The 24865-nt window shown below is 34.1% G+C and overlaps 1 protein-coding gene across 5 annotated transcripts in view; it reads right to left on the reverse strand.

Moving 5' to 3' along the window:
- The window catches only part of CNOT2 (CCR4-NOT transcription complex subunit 2), a 98394-nt gene extending 82696 nt beyond the window's left edge, over positions 1-15698 (reverse strand). For 2 of the 5 annotated variants that reach the window (XM_036236837.1, XM_036236839.1), the window contains exon 1: positions 15556-15680. In XM_036236837.1, coding sequence (XP_036092730.1) covers positions 15556-15560 — 5 coding nt within the window. In that variant the 5' untranslated portion in view covers positions 15561-15680. Of the gene's footprint in view, positions 1-15555 lie in introns of all 5 variants that reach the window. The other 3 variants (XM_016152322.2, XM_016152318.2, XM_016152321.2) reach the window with 3 other exon arrangements.
- Between the last annotated feature and the right edge of the window lie 9167 nt (positions 15699-24865).

Genomic DNA, 24865 nt, shown 5'->3' on the forward strand with positions numbered 1-24865 from the left:
AATTTACAGATGACCACTATTACCATAAATGGTTTTTATGCAATGCCACGAACACTCATTTCAACTAGGCTGTTCAGTCTCGTCTGAAGTAAATCAACAATTTTCATTAGGTTTGATGTTTTTGAAATACTGAAATAATGAATGCACTCATTTTCAATGACCCTTTTGGGGTATAGGCATTCAAGATTAAGAACCATAAACCTAAATGAAAATGTTTCTAGTCTATCCGAATGCATAAAAACCAAATACTAGTTTTGAGGGGTTTGTTTGTTTTGCCATATGTTAGCCACTTTAATATAAAATGTAATCAAAACTCAATTACAAAATTTCAAAAAGGTGTAGAAAAAGCAATTAAATTTCCAAGAATACTAATTTTTAAGGATCATCTTTTAACTTATTTTTTTATCTTCAAAAGTACAATTTATTGTTATTATCTGGCTCACTTACAACCTCATTTAATCACCTACAACCCCATTTAATCTCCCACCTGCACCTGTTCCACTACTTTCTTCTACATTATACATTTTCAGACTGAGATAGCTTTTTTCCAATTTTCATTTAAAACTTATCCTACTGAATGTGTGATTATAGTGTGTTTGGTTTAACCAGTTATTAATAAGACAATAAATCAAATAGACTTACTCTGTCAAATTTAAGAAAAAGTGGCATATTAACACACGGTAAAATTTTATAGTGGAAAAAAGATACCTTCACAACTTCATAGTTCTTATTTTAAATTTTCTATATACTATACACAAGCAGCAAAACCTACTGTTGCTCCTCCAATATTAAAAGTTTTTCTTTTCATTCCAAAGGTCAAGTCTAATTTGACAAGAACACAATTAGGAGTAACTTAAACCATATCAATGTTTACAGTCAAAAGATAAACTTTAATAACATTTTAGTTATTTAGGTAAGTTCAAAACTATCTTCTGGTCACATACACTACTGATATATTCTGCTAAAACCACACAGTAACTCAACTCAGCTCCAAAACTAAATAAAAATATTAATGTATTCAACAAATGCACAAACATGTCTATAATAAGTACCAGGCCCTAAGTTGAACAGTTTTTTTAAAAAAATAAAAACATTAATAATCTCAGAAGTCTAGAACAAGGCATATCTTCTAGAGTATCTGGTAACTAGTCGTCATTAAAATTTACCAAATGAATAAAAGGTATGTGTGAAAAGTACCAGCTACAGAACCCGATTCAATGTAATGTTAGTTTCCTAGCTGCTTTCTCCCCACTAGCATATTATTACTCTTTAACATAACTATTCCTCAGTAATGAAGAGTTGGATTCTTGATTTTCTTCTTGCTATTTTACTAGGCCTTCCAAGCTATTAAAAAAAAAAAAAGTTTAATGAGTTATAACTTTAATTATCATTTTAATTGGCAGAAACCTACAATTTTGTGACCTAAGAGTAAACTAATCAAAACCTAAAAGTGATCACTTTCGAATAGATGAAACTTTTAATAAACATAAATATTTATTTCTTCAAACTACTAGAATACTAATAAAAAATATAAAAGTGCAATTCTATGGGACAATTTTGTTACTGGATAAAAAGCAGACACCAAGGGACACCAATGCCCCCAAATCACCATTGAATTACACTACCATTTTTATAAGAGCTTAATGTTTGCTTTATATGTTTTCATACAGTACTTTAATACTTCAACTATTCAAAGTAGAATTATCTCCATTTTAAAAAAGAAGCCACTTCAGAAAGATTAAGTAACTTGCCTATATAGATAGGATGGTGGAAAAAGGATTCATGCTCAGGTCATTTAGCTCTAAACCTTGTGTATTTACCATACCAAACATGCATTCATTCAACAAACACATTTCAGGCACCAGTTAGAGAGCACAATGAAATACTACCCAAAAGAAATGAATGTTCAATACATAAAACAACAATGATGAACCAAAAAGACATCAGACACAAAAGAATGCATACTGCACAATTCCACTTACTCAAACCTCTATAAAAAATTCGAATCTATAGTGACAGAAAGCAGATCAGTTTTCCTGTGGCTATAAATGAGGACCGCCTGAAATAGTGAGGATGATGGAAGTGTTTTTATCTGGATCATGGCGGTCAAACAAGTGTATAAATTTGTCAAAACTCATTGTAAAGGATACTTAAATGAGTGCCTTGTATTATATGTAATCTTCCTTGACAAAGTTGATTGATTTAAAAATGAGAATGGTAAGAAAACCCTTGGGGCAGGGGGGAATAATATGAGTTCCTATAGACATCAAAATGAAAATGGGTCTTGCCCTAAAGAACAGTAAGATCTTAGTAGATATATGTATATGTTTTTCAAATCTGCCTAAAATAAGTAGCATATTAACTCGCTTTTAAAAAATTCTTAGTATAATAAATGTTTGACAGAAATCAGTAATACTAGTGGTAGTGGTAGCAGTAGTCATAGTGATAACATTTGCTTGCTTGGTCTTAATTGCCCTATCCTCTTACTACGAGATTAATTCAGCCATTTAAAATTTCCTAAGTTGTAGTTTTTCTGCAAGGAATTTGTCACATATGAACTTTAAAATGTTATACACTTACATTTTTATAATCTGATAATTGCATTATTATCTTGCTTCCCAACTTAAAAAAGCTAGTTCAACAGATACAAAGATTTTTTTTTTCCAAATAAAGAAAGCAGCCACTCTTAGTGTCATAATTCAGAGCCACTGATAAATCTAGAAACTTCCAGCATTCCAAAAGAAACATAATGCATCGAGTTTCAAACTACGGCCTCCAATAGTAGGCTATGAAATCGACTCAGTGGGTCAAAGCTAGCATGTTTAAAAACATGATATATAAAACATGTGAATGCATCTTGCAGTAAGGAAATTGTTATCATACACAAATACATTAACACTCACCCTGGATCCACACTATGGATCCTGTTTTTGTTTGTTTTTTAAAAGTGAACGCCTCTAGAAATATGCCACAGCAAGATGAATAATTGTGTAATGAAAAAATCATGACCTCTGAAATCAAAACCCTAAAAAAATCTTAGTTTTCCACTCATTACCTATATGATCTTGGAGAAATTAATTACAAGCCATTCTATAGAAGCATTATTTATTCAACTGTAAAATGGGAAGATTTTGACTAATTTTGTGTAACAATTGTGAAGAGTACATATGGCATCATTTTACTCAGAGCAATAGCCAAAACCCTTATGATGGCTTACAAAATCTTTCCTGACTTACCTCTGGTCTCCTACCTTTTCTGCATCCACTGGCCATTCTCCTTTCTCACTACACTCCAGCCACAAAGACTTCCTTGTGATTTTTCAATCATAACACATAGATCAAATCTTACAGCATTTTCTCTCAAGGCATTTGCTTCTCTTCCTGGAACCTCTTTCTCCTGGATATGCACAGAGTTGCTCCCTCACCAGAATCGCACTCAATCACCTTCTAGAGGAGGACTTTCATGATCAGCTAATTTAAATCTAGGTCCCACATATACTTCATACTCCCTTGCTCTCTTCTTTATACTCCCTTACCAACCACCATCTGCCATACTATGTTTTGTTTTTTTACTTTACACTCACATTCTTTTAGAACAGTGCCTGGCACAGAAGTTAAATAAATATATTCCAAATGAATGAATAAGTAACAAAGTATCTAATACAGTACTTAAATGTTATTTTGCCTACTGCTCACCAGCAAACAACTTATTGTCAAATTCATCCATGAATATTAAACTGAAGCCCTCCAGACAACATAAGCTTTAAAAGTGGTAAAAATCCAATCCCATTTTAATATTTAACATCTTAGGTACATTTTTAGTGTTCACACTATAAATTAAAAATAAGGCAAAAATCCTCAAACTTTTACATTGTTAGACTTATCCAGTCTGAACCACTTCATGGTCAATTCTAGCATAGCACCTCAATGTGCTAACCTCACTTAATATTAATGTGATATTATATATTTACTTTTTCTCCCTAGGAAATATGGAATGATTCTTAGGAGGGGACCAGAAACAGGATTATAACTATTTCATTCTTATTTTTATTCCTATTAATATTAGGAATAAAGGATATAAACAGAAAACACAAATTACACAATAAAAAAGATTCACTTCAGAAAAACAAAAAATACAATTTTTTTAAATTATAAGTTTACACTCTCAAAATTTAGGACAATTTTTTTTATAGAACCATACTCAGTGCCATTGACAATTAAGTAAGAATTCACACATAACTGATGATAATGTAAATTGGCACAGCTTTGCTATATGAAAAAGAGCAAGTAAATATTAAAAGTTTTGGAAAATAACCTTTCATACATTCAACAAATTATTTGTCAGGTCCTATTTGAGGTTTCAACACACATTAGTGTTCAAGAGTGACCTGATCTCTTATGATCTAGGGGTGGAATAGGGACAAAATTGAATGTTAGAAATCAAAGGAGCTTAACTATTCTTTTTCTGTGCCAACTGATATATCAGAAATAAACCTATTTCTAAGATAATGTTAAAACTGTCAAGTTTGTAAATGCAAAAATACATATCTTTGCCATGTCTTGAGATTTTAGCATGTACATTATTTGCCCAAGGCTGACATATACAATTAAAATTAAAAATCGTTTAAATAAACAATTTTGGATGTGCACTATTATGAATAAATTCTCTAATTACTTCCAGTTAATTCCAACAAAATAAACAAAAAGTCGCTGGTATTTAAAACTTCCCCCAAAATGTGTTAATAAATTACTTTTTTCTTAGAATAGTAAACTGTATTGGACAGAAATCAATATTTGCTGCCTGAGCATATTGCTGTGCCTGACAATCATTATTAAAACCATCAAAAATTATAAAGGGACATATCTTGACCATGATCTGCAGTTCTAGAAGCTTATGAATTTTATATTATAAACATAAGTTTTATAAGTTTTAGATATGAATGTTGTCTTTGTTTCATTTTGGTTATCTGCATGAGTTAATATAAAAAAATGGAGGAGCAACCAAACTGAAGATTTGGGGTAGCAAGAGCTCAGTTTCTAGAGTTTTAGTTATGTTTTTAGAAGAAAAAAATATTTTACTTGAAAGCAGCTTTTTTTGTTTTAATAACAGTATGAGATTAATCAGCAGACCTTACAAGAACATAATATCGATCATTAAATTTTAGAAGGGTGATAGTAAAAACAATACCTCTTCCTTCAATGCACAACAATTATTTTCCCATTCATTACTCTGAGATTCACTTTCCTTACTTTGCTACTGCAGTTACTTAGTACTAGTCTGTTTTCCTTATACAGTATTACTTTAATGATTCAAAAGGCTCAGTACCCAAGAGATCATACAGATTTAAAGGAAGAAAAAAACAGTAAAAGTTATTTATACACATTACATACGCAAGAGCATACAATATTCTGAAACTATTGGAATGACGTTCTCAATGATCTAATCATAAATTACAAATTATGATTTGTAGGGAAAACAAGCATGACAGTCACAAAAATATGTTTGGCTAACAATGATAAAGAGAAAGCACACAAATACAGCTACAAAAAAATGGAAATAACCCAAAGAATGTTCACAATTTTCATCCTTAATGAAGAGAGAATGAGGTAGACTTCCTGCCATATATACTTCCACATAGAAAGTATCAGGACTTCAGCATGCAAAAATATCTAAGTATTAAATGGCCTACTATGATGAACATAGCAGAATCATTTTTTTCCTATTCTCCACACTCCCCAAAGTCCAAAAAGTCAGATTTTAATTTAATAAAAGACAAGCCATATGAATGCAGCAGTACAAGGTTGAATGAATCACACAACTTAAGATATTACTTGTTTCATTACAACCATTAATACTAAGGAATCAATACCATAATACTTTCATATACTTTACAGTTAACCACTTTTGCTTTCATTATCTAAATTTTCATCAGTAACTTTGGGAAGTATAAATGACTAAAAAGCTGAGGCTCTTCGATACTAATTGATCTGCCCAGACAGCTAATAAATTCATGGAGCCCAAACTAAACTTCCCAAAATATTATTTCTTCATTAAAGATTGAGCATATACTCAAAGTTAAATAAACGACTTGAGTTTCTCAATTTTCAAGTATTAAATGACAGGTGCTGTTTTACATATTTCCTCTGAATTTCCTCCAAAATTCTGAAACATTTACTTTGCATAAAGAAAAAGAGATGGGAACCAACACTGCTAAGAACCTACTGTCAAGTGTTTTACGTGATTGTTGTTTTATCCATTTTAAGGAAATGGACACTTATGCATAGAACAGAAACTTGCCATAGATAATTCAACATAACTCAGGCTGTAACTGGTTGACAAGTCTGAGTCCTAAAAGCAAATGATATCCCCATTAAATTTATCACATTTAGCAAAGGACTTATTAAATATCTATTATGTGCCATGTACCATTGCCAAGTGCTTCAGAAAGAGCAATGTTGAGATGTATTGATGTTACTCAGGATACTACACACAATATTTAACACAACGTTATCTAAACAAAATTCCTAACAAAACTGCATCTTTCTTATTTACATTTACAAATTTGATACAAAAAAAAAAAAGAGCATGGTGCACTCTATGAAATAAATTGTGGCTAATTCTCATTTTCCTTTGCAGCTCTTCAAGTCCCACACAAAGGCAAACAAAACAAAAAAACCGCCCCACAAGAGCCTTTTTATTCTTTCAGTACTCTATGAAGTATTATTATTTATCCACATTTTTCGAATAAGAAAACTGAAGTTTGGGGCAGATAAGTCACTGAGCTAATTAAAAGCAGTACAATAGTGACTCTGATTCAGCCTGGTTAGTACCAGAGACTTTAACATCATGTGAAATTCCAGGACAATGTAACAGGGCGACTCCAAGTCATCATGTTAGAATCATTAACTTTTACTATTAAAAATATGGTATATAAAGCATACTATCAAAGTAGTAATTTGTTTAAACTGCATTCTTAGGAATCAATTATTTTTATTTTAAGTACATACATTTGGGGTTTTGCATATTAGAATTAACACATAATGCTAGCAACCTAAAATAAATGCATAACTGTTATGCAGTATTCTGAATGACATGACACATTTTGGCACTGTAAAATATGCTCTTCTAGTAATATATAGGTATCAGCTCCTATATTTTGTTAATTTAGACTTTTTCTGGTATAATTCTAATTTATCCAAGTAATCATGCCTGCAAATAATGTCAAATAACAACATTCAAACTTTGCCTGCCCTGTAACTTACATCCATTAATGTAAACTTTTAACTACTGGTACTGGTTTATACATATAACAAGTTCTCTGGAAAACAAACTAGAGTTTCAAAGTCATACAGTTCTTAATAAATAAAAAAATCATGCAAATACAAATAAAAAAATACTCTAATAGAAAAATAATCCTTCAAAAATTTCACAAATACTATAAATTGCACCATCAAGCTTATCATTTTAATTATAAATTGACTGTGGAATCTAACATTTGACACTGAAGCAAAATCTGATTAACACTTGCATTGGTAAAAAAAAATATTTTGGTGAATTATTCCTCATCACGTAAGTCTTTCACACTATGGAAAATTCATTTCTTCAACCAATTTCTCATGAGGTCCCAGAACTCCACTGAGAATAATAGCAGATTACTTTGTCATTCTCCAAATCCAGCATATTCTCCTCAAGCTTTGAGCATTGGAAATGCAGATTCCGTACATTCACGCACCTAGTGTACTCCAAATCATTCTTTAAAATTCAGTTCAAATACTACCTCCCTGAACCAACACATTAACCTCCTCAAACAAGATTGCTCTACTGTAGTACACATCCACAGTATGCACCTGAAAAACTAAACTTAAAAGAATTCAGTGCACTTATAAAAATACATAGCCATAGTAATATTTAGTAAACTGTACAAGGAAATCTGATTCAGCATGAAATCATTACTAATAAATTTCTAAGAAAAAGTCTAAAACTTTACAAAACTAAAAATTTTTGAAGGTTTTGATGATTCCATACAAACACAAAGCAAAGTTTTAAGCTTGCTTTCCTTTATAGCTTTCTACTAATAAAGACAGACCCCCCAATTCCACCTGATCCTGAAAAAGTATCAGGGCCTCTTAATGAAAAATAATCCCTCCTCCCTACAGCTCTTATAAAATTTACTACAAATTATTGGGTCCACCAAAATATTTTCAGTAGTTGGGACAAGAATTATATCTTAATCACCTATTTTATTTTTCACTTTAACGTTTACTCCTAACTTATGTAAAAAGCACTAACTGTTTATAACACTTCTTGGTATCATCAGAGGTGTAAAACTTGACCCTATCTCAAAGCCTTCTTTCTGCCTGGAAAACTGTTCACTCAGAATTTTGCCTGGCTTTCTCCTTTTTCAGTTTCTGCTCAAATGACACCTCCGGAGAGGTCCTCCCTCATCACCCTACTTAAAATAGTCTCCTTCCATCCCTAATCAACTGATGTACTTTTATCCCTTTTTCTTCATTACAATTGCCACTATTTGAAATTGCTTTGTTACCAAGTTTTTACTTATTTTTCTCCTTCTTAGATGTTATCTCCATGAAGGCAAACTTATCTTATACACCATCATATATACCCAGCACTACAACAATGGCAAGAAAAGAATAAACGCTCAGATTATTAAGATTTTGAAAATGTCTAGGATGCTAACATCTAACCAGTAGAGCCTAATTTTAAATGTAAACAATTTCTATTCCAATGCTACTCAAAAACAAGCAAATTCTATCAATTTTGCATCTGCAGAGAAAAGACCTGACTTTTTAAAAAGCAGACTTTAAGTTGGAAGTTACCTTAGAGCTCAAGTCCAGTGGTTTTATAACTACACTCTGAAATATCTCAATAGTAGGCAGGCAGAAGTCAAATTCCCTGAAGCACTGGACAATTGTTTTATGCATACACATCTGTTTTAGGATATGTGATTCACACACATACAGAACACAAAAGTACATTATACAGTCATGAGGCACTTAATGATGAGGATACATTCTGAGAAGTGCATCATTAGGTGATTATCTTTGTGGGAACATCATAGAGTACACTTACACAAACCTAAACAGTATAGCCTACCAGGATAGGCTATAGGGAATATAGCCTATTGCTCCCAGGCTAAAGGCTGTACACCGTGTTACCGAACAAAACAACACAACATTAAATCAAACACAAGAGAAAATGATGCAATCAAGAGATGCAGTAAATGAACTGTGTATGAGACGACTGCCAGCATAACACAGCATGTTTTACAGCAAACTTTTTAAAAGTAGACTCTAAAATAATTAAAGTGTAATATAGTAAGTAACACAAAAACCAGTAACATAGTCATTTATCGCCATTATCAAGTATTCTGTACTATATGTAATTGAATGTGCCATACTTTTATACTACTGGCAGGTTTGTTAACACCAGCATCACCATGTGATATGAATTGTGCCAGAAATTCAGGATGACTAAAACATTACTATGCAATAGAAAATTTTCAGTTCCATTATAATCTTATGAGACTAATGTTGCATATGCCATCCAATATTGACCAAAATGTCATTACGTGACCCAAGTCTATATTACCAAATTTAAACATTTTGGAGATTGCTATCTCAGTTCCAGGTTAAAGTTTGCTACAGACCTTAAATAAAGGTTAGCCTAACATATCTATGAATATATCTATAATTTCTCATAAATGTGCTTAGATTAGAAAAGTTACAGCTCTAAATTTTTTTCTAAGACCAGACATGCTCACTCACTTAAATTATAAAAACTACACTCCTAAAAGCACAATTTTGGGCACTACTAAATCAAACCGAAGTTCAAGGTATATCTGCTCAGCACCTGCAAGATATGGCATCAGTGTGATAGAACATTAACTATTCTCATTATAAAAGTTTTGGTGTTTGACACATTTATAATTTTTAAAAATATGAGCAGCTGCTGTATTTTGCCAGAAAGTCAAGCTTTAAACAAAAATTTACTACTACTCTTTCAAACTCCTGTATTATTTTAATTATCCTGAATCTGAAAGATGATCAGTTAAAAAAAGAAACTCTCCACTTATACTTATTTAATATGATAAATCAGGATTTTCCCTGAGTAGCTTTAGGTGAGAAAGGTATTAGATACTGAGTCCAGTCAAAGGATGAAATGGCCTTCATAATTCCAATTACTAATTTTCATACTAATTAAGATTGTTTTATCCTTCTGTTAATGTTAAAATTTATTATTTAAAAAAATTGACATCAAAATGACAAACATATAAAAAGCTGAGATGAAGCATACTACAGTGCTTTCTTTGCAAGCTGTAAAGCATTTATTTTTTAAATATAAAGTAGTACAATTAAGCCAAAAGGAATCAGGTATTTTGAATGGCACGGTAAACTTACTGAGTACTATTATTTGACCAACCTGTAAGAGATATTGAAAAGCAGAAAATTAAATAATAAATTTGTATGAAGGGTTAAGTATAATTTACAATGTAAAAAGTAACACGAAAACAGATTCCTGCCAGATGACACAAAAACAAATGTTCCTCTCCCAAACACACTGTATTACATAATCAGTCATTACATTTTGTCCAGGTGCTGATACAAAATGCAGTTAATGCAGTTATGTTTCAACACTCAAATACATAAATGGAAAAACAGTATATCAACGTGTTTTTTTTTGGGGGGGGGGTGCGGAGGGGGCAAGTCTTCTTACTTACTGTTACCTAAACTCCAGGACACATAATTTTATCATTTTATCATTCCTTGGCCAAGTAAAAATTTACTAAGTGTGCATTCTCATCTACTTTCACATAAAAAAAACCATTTCAATTCAGCAGAAGCAGAGAAATGACTGGCGTCCTGAGTACTAGATCGAATTATCTTTTAAAAAAAATATGCCATCTCTGTATCTTTAGTAGTTTATCATCATTAGTTTCTGGAAAATATATAGGCAAATAAAACAAAGATTTCTAAAATCTTAAGTCAAATGTTAGCATCTCCACTCAGTGTAATTCTGGGAGTCATTTACTGTTTTGATTTCTACATCTCAAAAAACTGACATGAAACTGGTGCACAATCTTTTACTCAAACTCTTAAAGGCCAAATGTTTCTCAGTATTGTAATTTTCAAGTTTTAGAAAGGTAAAATAGTGTATATAACATATATGACCTAATATGGTTAAGCAATGGTAAATACATATTACCATGTAACTATAAATACAAAATATCTCCTTCACTGACCTTAGTGACCTTAGCCATACAAAATACAGCAAGAAATACAGACTGAAACATTCTGCCAGAAGCACTTTATTACTAATTTAGTCCTGTACTCACTCTACACACATTTCACTAAGTTGGTTATCTAGTTTCCCCTAGGTAATTAAAATCAAAACTGTAAGAAAGGATTCAAAGAAGTAAAGGAATACAGGATGCGCTCCCTCTCCCCAAATCCTTTTCCAATCTGCTGTTTCTGATCTGTAGATTGACAAAAAGCCCTCTGACAGCATTGTCAAATGACAATGGAACCAGTTCAGTCTACTTCATATTTATTGATAACCTACTAAGTACTAGGCACTACAGAATGTACTAAAAATGTTAATATAAATAAAACGAAACCCTACCTCTTAGGTTTTTACAGTCTAGTGGAAGTTATGGTAGATAGTAGGGTTGGACAGTAAATTACAATACAGTGTGACAAAAGCAATTAAGAGAAGTTTCAAGACTAAAAGTAGTATGGCAGAAAAATTTAGGGAGTCAGGGAAGGTTCTGTCATGAAAGTGACACCAGAATAGTTCTGAAGAGTAAGTCTGTCAAACAGAGAAATGATAGTAAAAATAAGCCTCCCACACATGTAAAAACATACACATGAAAGCAAAAAAAAAAAAGGGAGGAACTAAAAAAAGCTTTCAGGATAAGTGGCAAATATGTCCAAAATATCTATATTTAAATAGACTTAGATCCTGAGTCTAAGCATATACAACTTATTATATATTTATGTGTGTCCAGTAAAGGGAAATTTTGTCTTTTCCTATTTTTTTGCATTCCCGTATTATATAAGCTATGAAGTCTTACCAAAAAATAAACACTGTAAACCATTTTATTAGTTATAATGCAGCATACCTGCAAGTGATACACCAAGAATTTGCACCTGTATTTCAGAGAACAAGCTATAAAAAAAAATTAGGAATTATTTTTCCAGGTCATCCTAATAGTACAAAGTAAATAAACGAACAAGCCATCTCAGCATGACTTTTCATGAGACGAGTTTTAAGAGCTTAAATTAATCAAAGGGAAAAATTAAGATTATGCACACTATTTAAATTGAAGAAAAGAGTCAATTAACAAATCAAGGTAAAAATTATAAAATAATTTTAAAAACTTAAAACCCTAAATACCAGTTTCTTTCCAAAGACATACTTTATACAGCAGACATCAATTTTATATATAGCTGTTTTAAAAATATCTAGAAAAAATCAAAATGAAATTCAATTCCTTTAAGTATCATAGGTAGAAATCACCCTTAGTAACGATGAACAGTCATCTGTATCATCAGCTACAATGACTCCTATCACAGTACTAGATTACTTGATAAAAACACTGTATATAATTCTATTCAAACATTACAATGCAATTCAGATTAACCCTACCAGTAAAGCTGCTCTACCAGGTACCTTGGTTTCTTTTGCTTCTTTGTGTTACAAAATCCAAGAGGTCTAGGTAACAAATAAAATCTTAGTAGTATCTTCTCCTAAGACTGTATCACTATTTGCATAAGTTGTCCTCAAATGCATATTCGAGCAGCACATTGAAAGTTTGCTTTTATGTACTCATGAAAGGATGAACTTTCTACAATTAAAATGTTCAAGACAATTTAAAAATTCTATTTAACACTACTTTTAAAGAACAAAAAAAAGTTAACTTGTTTTTACTAGTCTATTAATAGTCTACACATTACTTCATACATAGATATGAACCACACCTTTTCTTTTTCTATATTATCAGAAAATCTTCTGAAGCAAATTTGTCACTAAAAAGGGTAAACTATAATTTCCCATGGGTTATTAAAAATTCTGTAAGGATCTTTTAAAATACAAGTACTTTTAATACCAATATGTAATGAAATAAAAACAGAAAATAACTGGGGTAGAAGCACTTCTAATAAAAATCTACTCACAAATCTGAAATATTGATTTATTTTGGAACAAGCAAAAATTTCAGGTTATAACTAATTGTAAAGTATCTCAAAAACCAAAAAGTAAATTAAGTGTCCAAAGTTATCAAAACATAGGTAATTAGTTCTCCTGAGGAGGAATATTCTGAGGTTTATTTTATCAAGTACTTTTCAAATGAAAGGGATATGTCACACATACTCACATTTTGCCCTCATTTTTCCACCATATAAAAATTACTTTAAAATGAACGTTTTATAGAAATTTTTTAAAGGCTGTATTTGTTGCTTGGTTAAATATATAGGCAATTCTCATTCCTCAACAGTATCAGATCAGGTTACAGATATTTCTACATAGCACACTTAAAATAAAAGGGTTCTGCCAACAAATGATGCTTACATTAATTTTTTTTATGGATGCAGTATTAATTAGCATTCCAAAAAATGTGAGTTTCTCAGTTTCTATCTAAAATACATAATATTCACAGAAGTCACTGCAATTCAAGCCCTCAGAAAAAGATAGAACTGTAAAATTAAATGAGGATCTTACAAAATCAAAGTGGAGGAGTTTTGCCTTTTTACATGTTGTATTTTTTCTTTCGGATTTAATATTACAAAAGAACTACAAACTGAAGAGGAGTTCAACATACAAAGCTTACTAAAGATCTTGGTCCATTAAGAAATATTTTAATGAAAAGATATCAGAACGTAGATATCTATTTGAATACAGAGACATTTAACCTTATCGCTGTGATTCTGAATTAACTCTTTAAATCTAGGACAAAGTTATCTTTCGGAATTGCAAAAGAGATGTGTTCACTGATGTTTGGGAAACAAATGTTATCAAATACAGCAAACATTCCCTAATAATTCAGCATAAACCTGGTATGTAAATATGTAGTTTCAAATTTCTATCCGCCCCATAATTATTTCTACTTACGTTGTTTCCAAAGGCAAATCAAAAATTGGACTTATTCTAGAGGTCTTGAAATTCCTAATACAATGATAGGAAATGTATTCGACTCTGAACAAAATTCAAGTATGGCTTCCCTCGTTAACAGATTTTGTTAACTCAATACCTTCTACTATTTCGCCAAGAATCTAAGGGTTGATATCAATATATACTAATTTTCTTATACTTATTAGAAACCGTTTCAAAGATTAGGAAAGATTCTTTGACCAAGAGTTTTATGAAAATGAAACAAAATGTATTGCATTCGGTCCTCTGGATGTCGAAAAGTGAAGGCATCTCTTAGGACTCAAAGGAAGTTGATGTTTAGGTTTCTCCAGAGGGGTGGTACCCGTATGTGACTTTTACGGTAGTAATACCATACTCACAGGGCCTGGAATAAATGCAAATTCTAAAACCCTGGAAATGCTTTTATGAAAGAACACTACAACTCGTTTTGAAAAGGACCGCAGTCACCAAGAGTTACAGGCTTTCTCTCCTAGATGGACAACAGAGCCTCAATTAAGAACAAGGTGGATCTCTTCTAACCCCACTCATTTCTTCAGTAAAACTTTTCAAGTTAGACCCAAGACAGCAAAAGGTGGAGAGGCCCCGGCGGAAGTAGAAACCCAAGGCTAGCAACTTCACAGACAGAAGCGTATCGGGTTCCTCCGCCGCCCCAGGACTATCCGGACTCAGCCTTTACACCACGGAAGCGTCACTCTACGGGTGCTGTGGCAGACGGAGCATCACAGTTGCACTCCTTCCACCATCCAAAGCCTTAGGTATTCCAGGGCCTAGAGGGTCCTGAGGCCCGTTAGCCAGTCCAGTGTCCCCCATCTTTTAAACACACACACACACGCACACGCACACGCACACACAAGTTGCAGGTGATGTGTGTGTATTGAGAATGTGAATAGCCAAGGACCGCAGCAGCTGATGAGAGGGCAGCAGCGCGTCTTAAAGCGGGCCCGGGCTCCTTGGCCACCGCCGCTGCCGCCTTCTCTTCTTCCCCAGGAAGCGGCGCGGCGGGGACTTCTCCGCGCTGGCGGGAGCCCGTGGGAGCGGAGTCTGGGGGAAGCCCCAGCGCCCGCCGAAGGGACCGGGCCTAGGATCCAGAGCTGCCGCGGCAGCGACCCAAGTACAGCGACGCTTTACGTCCCGTCCACCACCCTTCTCATACACACCCCCTCCCTCCCTCCACCGCCGCCACCCCCCCTCCCCGCCCGCTCCGCTCTCCCTCTCTCGATTGGAGCTGAGACAAAAGCAACGGGAAGCGGCGGGCCGGGACGCTGCCCGCGGACCCCAGGCGCGACCGGACCGGCCCCGAGGCATTCCCCCGCCTTGCGGGGGCCCCGAATCCGCCGCCCCCGCCGCGCGCCCCGCTGCCAGACTTCGGAAAATTTGCCAAAAACTCACCGCATGAATTTTCTTGTTCCGCGGATCCAAGATGGCGACGTATCCACCGCGGAGGCTGCTGGGAGCAAGACCTTTACCCTATGACCCCCGCCGTGACCCCCGTCGTTCCGGCTTTTCTCAAGGCGGCGGCGGAAGGTGGGAGCGACCGCTTGCGGGACAGGGTTAGAGCTGGGTAGACTGCTTCCCGCGCGTTGGAGAGTCTGTTAGGAGAGGCACTTCACTCTATCACCTTTTTCTCCACAGTCTCCACCATGCCTCGCACTGAGTCACCGGGAGCCTCGTAGCTTCCGTGGCCGTTATAGCGAGTGGGGCCTCTGCATGCCGCTCCAGTTCCCTTTGGGCTGAGTTGCTTAGCTCTGGGCACGGGCCCTCAGTGCGAAGTGGGCCGCGGGGTCCAGGGGCGGGGAATGGTGAGGTGGCATGGGTCCGCCCTCCCCGGGGACGCAGAGCGTGTTTGTGTTTATGTCGGACACCCCGCCCTGCCTTTCCGGAACCAGGCCCCCCCCCCCTCACTCCCAGCACCTGAAGCAAATTGATAGCTGTTCCCCTTTCTTCCTTCAGCCCCCGCTACCTCCGGTGCTTGTGCACACACTTCCAGGGACTGACAGCACATCACCATCACCTGAGAAGTGAGTTCCTTTATACCGAAACCATTGGTATTTTCTATTTACTACCGTTTTTTTTGTTTTTGTTTTTGTTTTTTAACTTGGCGGGAGGGAGCATGTTTGGGAGCAGGTTTTTAAAGCACTTTTGGTGAGCTTGTGCCAACCGTGTTAGAGTTGTAGCACTTTCTCGCCCCCACTCCTCACGTAAGCTTGAGTCTGCGCTGTCAGCAAGACCATTTGGAATTACAGTGTCTTTGGTGGAAGCTTTAGGAGAGTGAAAAGATTGTGCTTTCCAGAAAAATAATTGTCACTCAAAGTGTAATTGTTTGAAAATAATAAACCTCTCTTTATTCCTTCATACATTGATAAACTCTTTCCTTTTTGTTGCCACTCGACATTTTTGGACTTAAGAACCTCTGCATATAGTTTTGGGGACTGTGTCATTTCATAAAGTGAATATTATTATTTCTATCTGAGAGAATTTAGTAATATAAAGTACCATTTATTTGGAGTAAATAAAATTTCTATGCTCTGTGTTTGTTTATTGTGTAAAATCACCTTCTGGAAAACTCACTTGATCCAATTTAAAATATATCATTGAAGGGCAAAGGGCATCTGTCAGTCATAAAGAGCAAGAAAAATAAGCATACTGTAAAAGGCAACTGTCATGTTTATCGAATACAAGCTTCTTTGAAATATTAGTAGATATTGTGTAAATTTATTTATACTCCAAATGGTGCAGATGTAGCCAGTAGAAAATGTTTGCCTGGTTATTCGTTTTGTTAAATGTTCTGCTTCACTGTGTTTTTTACTTCAGGAAAGTTTGAGGAACAGAAGTTTTTTATGTGCTTCCGTCCTTTTCTCCCATTCCTCCAACAGTCCATTCCTTCTTCGGATGTCTCTTCTACTGTGTAAGATGATATGTTAAAAGACTGACTACGCCTCTAAGTATGTGTAATTCATATAGGTGTATGTATAGGTGTATGTACATATATCTGTATTACTGAGCATTCGAATCTATCGATAACTTGAAAGTATAACTATTAATATTTGGAATCCTAAGATGGATTGATAAAAATGGGATATGCTTATATGTATATAGTAACATCAAGTATTACATTCAATCTATTAGTTTAACATAGGTGAGACTTCATTAGGACCAAAAGATAGACCTTATTCATGATATTGTACATTTACTCAAAAAAGCACAAGTTTTAAATAGCATGTACATTGATAAAATTGAGAAATCATTTCAGAAGGGGACAAGTCTAATCTGAGGCTTTCGTTGCCTTGGATATTTTACTGAAAGATAAAACAAACATTTTCACTGTAAATGTGTAGGGTAGGAGCATTAGGAAAAGATAAACAGTGTTCTTAAGAACACTGTTTAGGATAAAGTCTTGTTGGAGAACAAGTTTTAAATTGTCCTATTACTGATGTCCAATCTGGTAAAAATTGGAAAACATATTTAATACCTTAGAGGGTGTTTCTAGGTATTAAATGAGCTAACATTTGTTAAGGGCTTAAATTTATGGCTTTCTAACAAGCACTTTGGTACATTTTTTAAATTGTCCTATTGCATGAAAAAGTTCATCTTTAATGCTAGTATAGATCAAATATTCCCATTTGATCTTTTTTTGTGTTTTTTAACTGTTCACTTTGATAGATTTTCTTTTACTGGAAAACAGTCCATACCCTGTAGATGTTTTGTGTTAGGCAAATTCTTTATGTACCTTATAGAAAAATTACTGATTGAGACTGAGAAAAGAATTCTTTATTAGAAGAATTAATTCGTAAATAACTAGTTGTAGGAAACAAGGGGCCTCATATTTTTTAAAAGGTATAGACAACGAAAATCTTACCATGGTAAAGGATAAAAAGAACATATTCAAATTTAACAGGTACTGAAACAGAACATTTGGATACAAACTGTCCTCCATAAACAGTACCACCAACAGTTCATTCACTCACTTAGACATGAAACTATTAATATTTGGTAATTCCTTATACTGTAGGTCCAACTCATCATCTGATACCATCAGCTCTTCCTCATATGTATCCTGAATTCAACCACTTCTCATTACCTCTGATGCCACCACCCTGTCCATGACACCATCATCTCTCACACACCAGTATCCTCACTATCTCCTTGCTTCCACTTTTCCTTATACGTTTTCAAATCATTCTCTACCAACCAGAGTGATCATTCTTAAAAATTATTAGGCTACATCACTCCCTCATTTAAAATTCTCCAATAGCTTTCCTTAGAATAGATTAAATCCAGTTTCCTTACCATGGCCTTTAAAACTACATAATCGGGCTCCTACCTATCTCTCCAATTGCATCTTCTCTTCTTTTTCTGTCATGTACCAAGCTTTTCCCAGTCTGTAACAGAGACTGTTAATTGTCCTCCAAAATTTTTCAGTTTTTTTCATGGGCACATGGCTATCCACAATAAAATATATTTTTCAGTCTTTCTATAGCCATGTGGTAGTACTGGTTCATAGAATATAAGCAGGTATGTCATGTGACACCCTTCCAGAACATCCTGTTGCACACCTTCAGTCTTTTGCTTCTTTTCCTTTTATCCTGCACCCTGGAAGAGCTGCCAGTTTGGATCATGTACAAGGTTCCCCATCCTAGGGATGGTGAAACCTTAAGCTGATGGAAACGTGGGGCCTTAAGACATTTGTGGAGCAATATACCATCCCTGCACTCTTTACATTCAGATTTTGATGTAAGTTAAAGAAAACTTATCTTATTAAAGCTACTATTTAGGATCTCTTGTTCTCAGTTGTACTTACTCTTAACTGTTACTCCTTCTCAGGACCTTTGCGATTGCTGGGGATTTTTTTATGCCCAAAATATGCTTTCTGTATAGCTATATGACTGACATTCTCATCCTTCAAGTCTTAACTCAGGTATCATCTCTAACATGCCTGGCCACCATATCTAAAGTAGCTCCTTTTTGCATTTATTCTTTGTCACGTGACCCTCTTTTCTTAATAACATTTATAATTTATCATTCATTATCTTTATTATGTATCCCTTCACCCTACTAAAATTGTAAGTTCCAAGAGAGCAGGGACTATATTTGTTTTGTTCACTGTGTTACCTCCATACATAGTACACATTAGGTGTACTGTTGAAGTATGAGACTGAATAAATGAACCATTGAATGAGTGAAATAGATCCTTATCCAAATTAGGTAGTTTTTTTTTTTTTTTTAAGTAAATGTCTTGAAAGTTTTCCTTCAATACATAATGTATAAAATCCAAGCTAGGAAGCAGCTAGGGAAAATAGTGTTGAACTAATGGAATATGCCTACCTTTCAGCCGTTTATAATGAAGATATGTATTTTTTTCCTAGGAAACCTATGAGGTTATTAAAGAAAAAAAAAAGTAATTGGGGAGGTGGAGTGGCAAATCAGAGAGCACTGCAATATACTATCTAGGGCAGAAACACTAAAGAGTAGTCAGTTTCTTATATAACTTACTGGACATCAGATTTGTCATCTAAAATATATGTAAGAATCTTAAGCTTTGAATGGTAATATTATAAAAGTTTAATAGTAAGTCAAACTTATGAGTGACATAAGTGTTACACATTAATTTGGTTTTCAGGTGTTATTTTAACAAGTAATTGTCTTGATAATATTGATTCAAAGAAACAGGATTGCTTATACTACCAAGAGTATAAATTGGCACATTTTTAGAGTGCAGTTTGGCAATACATATCAAAAGCCTTAAGATTGAGTGTTTGACAGGCAATTCGTCTTCTAGAAGTGTATCATAAAAATATGTGTAACAATTTTTTTGCAAGAGTCTGCATTAGAATATCAGTTAAATAAATTAAGCTACATCCATACAACAGTGTTCAGCCTTTAAAAATTATATGGAGGAAATGTTATCGACATGATATTATAGGTGTAAAGAAAGTTTTAAAATATAATTCTAATTTTGTAAAAATTTGTAAATTGACAAGTACTAACAGGGTATGTACAAATGTTAATCCAACCTTGCAGAAGTAACTTTTGCAGTTGTTTTATTTCATTATTACCATTCTATAATTTTTAATTTCCACAGAATAAGAATTTTTATAATACTTATTAAAAGACTACCTTTAACTTTAAAGAAACAAGTGGATAATTTTGGGAAATAGTACCACATATGCAGTTGTTAAGCCTGATATCTTTCATCCTTTCTTCTTCCTATGCTCCACAACTAATTATCAGTTCTTGTATAGTTTACCTTATCCAGTTTTTCAGCCATTCTTAATCAGTCACTCATAATCTCTCATCTGAACTTCTGAAAGATCGTTTAACTGGTCTTCATTAAGTTTAATCTTTCCCATCTTCTAAACTATCACCTGATTCTACAGTGCACATCTTAGGAGACCCCCCCCACATAAAGTCTCTATAATGATGCCTCATTACCTGCCAGATAAAAGTGCACACTTCTATTCATGAGGTATAAAGACCTTCTTGATACAAGACTTTCTTACGTTTGCAGCCTCAGGTACTAGTTGTGGTTATATCCCTATACACCATGCTGCTTTATATTTCATGCCATTGCAGTTTTGTTTGCCCTGCCTTTGAGTGAACTCCTGATCCCTCCAAACTGTCGTAACAAATTTATCTTTATTCTCTTATGCTGATTTTAAAATATGTCCACAAATTCTTTGATATTCCATTGTTTGAAAGATGAGATTTAATTCACTCCCTTTGAGGGTTGAACTTTGTGACTTTTTTTTCTAATAAGGAGACTAAAGTAGACGTATGTGTGACTCCGAGACTAGGTCATAAGAGGCACTTGGAGTTCTCATGCATACTCTACTGAATCACTCTAAGGGAAGCCAGCTATTATTTCTTAGGACATTCAGGCAGCCTATACAGAAGCTTATATGCCAAGGAAATTAAATCTAACCGCCAATAATGAACTGAAATATGCCAACAACCACATGAGTGAACTTAGAAGCAAATCCTCGAGCCCCGTCAAGATGACTCCAGTCTCAGCCAATGGTGGCTGTAACCCTATAAGAGATCCTGAGCCAGAACTACATAGCTAAGCCCCTCTTAAATCTGAAATAAAAATATTCGTTTTTAAACTGTTAGGGTTTGGGCTAATTTGTTATGTAGCAATAGATAACTAATGTATCTTCCTTCAGGCGCTTGTGAAGTTTTTCTGAACCCACTTTTTTCTTCACCTAACCTTCCTATAGAATTGAATTTTGCCCCGCTGCACAATGAGCTGCTTAAGGGCAAGAACTATGTCTCCTTTTTTTTTTCCCCTAAGCATTTTATACATCAAGTGTTTTTAGCACTTACATACCCAACATTATACTAAAAAGAAGCAGTCGCAACGTGATCTGGAGAAAAGTATTTAGAGAAAAATATAATGAGGAAATAGTAGTAACAGCAACAGATAGAGCAAACACTTAAGACTCTCTACATGCCAGGCACTATTTTAAGCTTTTAGCCATATTAACTCATGAACTCCTTCCATCTACTTTATGTGTAAGGAATTGTAAAAACCTGTGGTACAGACTACATATTCTTTGCTAGATCAGAAAAGGGAAGTGAAAGAGGACTGGTGTGTCAGGGATAACTTCAAGGGGCTGTTTAGGTTCCATGTTAAATAACATAGTTTGGACAGATGGGGCCGAAAGAAGGGGACATTTTCGGTGAGGGAAATAACATGAGCAAAATCATAACCAAGTACCACAGATTGGGTGGCTTATATTTCCTCACAGTTCTGGAAGCTAAAGGACCAAGACAGGATTGGTTTCTTTCAAGAGCCTCTGTCCTTGACTTGTAGATGGCCATTTCATTTCACATGGTGCTCTCCATATAGATGAGTTTCCAAATTACCCCTTTTTATAAGAATACCAGTCATATTGGGTTAAGGCATTACCTGTATGACCTCATTTAACCTTAATGACATTTTAAGGGTTCAGCCAACTGGTAACTAGAACCAACCTAAGATAAGTAGAAGGGGCTAGTGGAATTTATGCAGAATAAGGATTTTGGAGTATTTTAAATGTCAGGGGAAAGTTTTGAATGGCTTTTGATAAGTCACTGCTAATCCATTCCAAGGTTTAGCATCAAAAATGAAGAAGAAAATAAATAGAATTGATTGTAGTACATGTTTTTTCATACCTACTTTTATCACCTGAGTTTGCCCCTGTCATCTTGGGAGAAACAGTCTAAAAACCTCCTACTTCAAACTGATTCCATCCTATTTAATAATTTTTGTGCTCAGGAACTGTTTACTTAAAATTTTTACATTGCTTTTGTTTGTTTTTACATTTTTGTTTATTTCTGGAAACTGCCACATTGCAGATCATTCATGGATGAAATGTGTTGCTGAGCAGATTTTTTTCCTATGAAACTATGTTATAAACTTACTCAGTTTTCCACCTGATTGCTAATAAACCTTAGAGTACACATTTTGTAAAATAAACTACATAAGGACTGAATGTGTAGAGCATGCTGCAAGTTACAAGAAATAAGCTAACAATGATCACATAAACCCTACATCTACAACATTACTGGATGCTGGCAAGCATAGCAGGAAAAAAAAAATTGAAGAGATACAGTTCAGTTATGAAATGGTTAATATAAACCTTAATATAGTATTATTTCTAACCATCTCACATTACAGTACTTGAAAACAATCAAGTCTTACACAAAAAAAGATTACTCAGTATACATCACAACAGCTTTTGCAATCAAAAGTAACTCAGTTAATTAAAAAGATTTTGTTTCTAAGAGGAACCTTGTGTCAGTTATACAATTAAATGTGAATAGTTAATTCTCAAAAACTGCATCAGAAATATTCTGTGAGGACGCACGATAGTTTCATTTAAATAAAACAATTACCACAAATAAGTCTGTGCAATAAGAGTAACAAATATTCTACAAATTAATAACATATACCAGAATGCCTTAAGTTGCCAAGGCTTAAGAAAAGTTAGCAACAGGTTAAATATACCAGTGTTCAACTCTGAAATTTTTCAAAATATAAGAAAAATAAAGTCTTTAACTGAGCTTCCCAGTCTGTGACATTCAATAGAATTCATAAAAATTGTTATTGGATCACAGGCTCAGCTTCTATACATATTTTTAGAAATTGCATAGAATTATTAGAGTATCCAATCTAAAAAAAAAAAAAAAATTTAAGGAATACCAGAACATTCTAAAATGGAAGTCATTGTGATGCTGATGATGCCAGTTTGGGGAGGGGAACATGTTTCATTATACATATTAAGATCACTTTTTTAAAGATCTTCTGTACAGATTGATGTTACTGTTTACTTATAAAAGCATTTTATAATGCTTGAGAATCTTTATTAAACTTCTCTTCAGCATTCTGTGAGATCTCATTATCATGACTACAGTGAGACTATATCAAACACAACCAAAATATTTTTAATCTCCAACCAGTCACCTATACATTTCATGTGATATTTGAAGCTCAAAAATACCAAAATGACAATGAAAATAAAGTAAAATAAAAGAATTTGTACAGCTCCTTAGAGCTTGTTTTATAAGGATTTCTATAATGGAAGTTCCCAAAGCTTTACATTATTTTCATGGCACTCTTAACGACTCTGTAATGTTTTATAACTTATTTTAAATTGTTTTCCAGATGTATTAAAAACATACATTTGTGTTTTTAATAAAACCAGTTTTGAGAATAATAGAACATCTGCTTCCTCATCTTAATATGAAGTTCTGTGCTGGTTTGGTGGTACCCATTTATCATTCGTTATTCAAATGTGATTAAATCTCAAGTACTACTTATTGTCTTTTATTGTCATTTAGTTCTCAAGAAAACTATGTGATGTAGGTATAGTAGTATAATTACCCCCACTTCTATGTATGTCACAGGCATGTCGCAAATCTCCAATTTAAACTTGTGAGCCATATTTGCCCTTCAGATATCTTTGTCCTTATATTGAATTTCTGTTTATTATTCATTACCTTTGGAATTGATCACAGCAATATTAAATCCACTTAATATTCTGAACTGAACATTAAAGATATTACTCTCTAGTGCTTTCATGGGTCACTATCATCTGTAAAAATAGGTAGCCTAAAAGGAAAAGCCAAATAAATGAGATAACCAGTGGGAATAATAAAATATCTTTGGAATCTAGAAAGTGGCTGCAACAAACCAATCAGCACAAGAAAGCCTCCACTAACAGTAATTAGAGATAAAACAGGAAGTCATTATTAGACTGATAATAATTATAGCTACCACTTAATTTGGCATCTACTAAATTCCAAGCACTATAATTACATAATTTTACTCAATCTACATAACATGAGATAGATGGTATTTACATTTTACAGATGAGGAAATGGAAACTTTGAGAAGTCATCTTAAATATACAAATTATTTCTAATTTTGGAGTCTTCTCTTTTTTTTATAATTTTTTTACATTGTATGTAATGTTTTTATGTGTCTGTTTTTCTAGGGGGAGGGTCAATAGAGTTCATAAGATTCTTTAAGAGGTCCCTAGTGAAAAAAATTCTAAGAACCACTGAAGCTCCTCACTGTGAGTTCAGCACATTTATTATGAGGAAGAAAGTAACTCTGTGGTAGTTTGGCTGAGTTAATCAAATAAGTAAATATGGGAAACTTAGGTAATTAAAATTCTGATTCAGCTAACATTTATCAAATTCCTGTATACCAGCCATG

Source organism: Rousettus aegyptiacus, unplaced genomic scaffold, assembly GCF_014176215.1.
Source record: "Rousettus aegyptiacus isolate mRouAeg1 unplaced genomic scaffold, mRouAeg1.p scaffold_m13_p_2, whole genome shotgun sequence".
In the NCBI taxonomy this organism is placed as follows: Eukaryota; Metazoa; Chordata; class Mammalia; order Chiroptera; family Pteropodidae; genus Rousettus; species Rousettus aegyptiacus.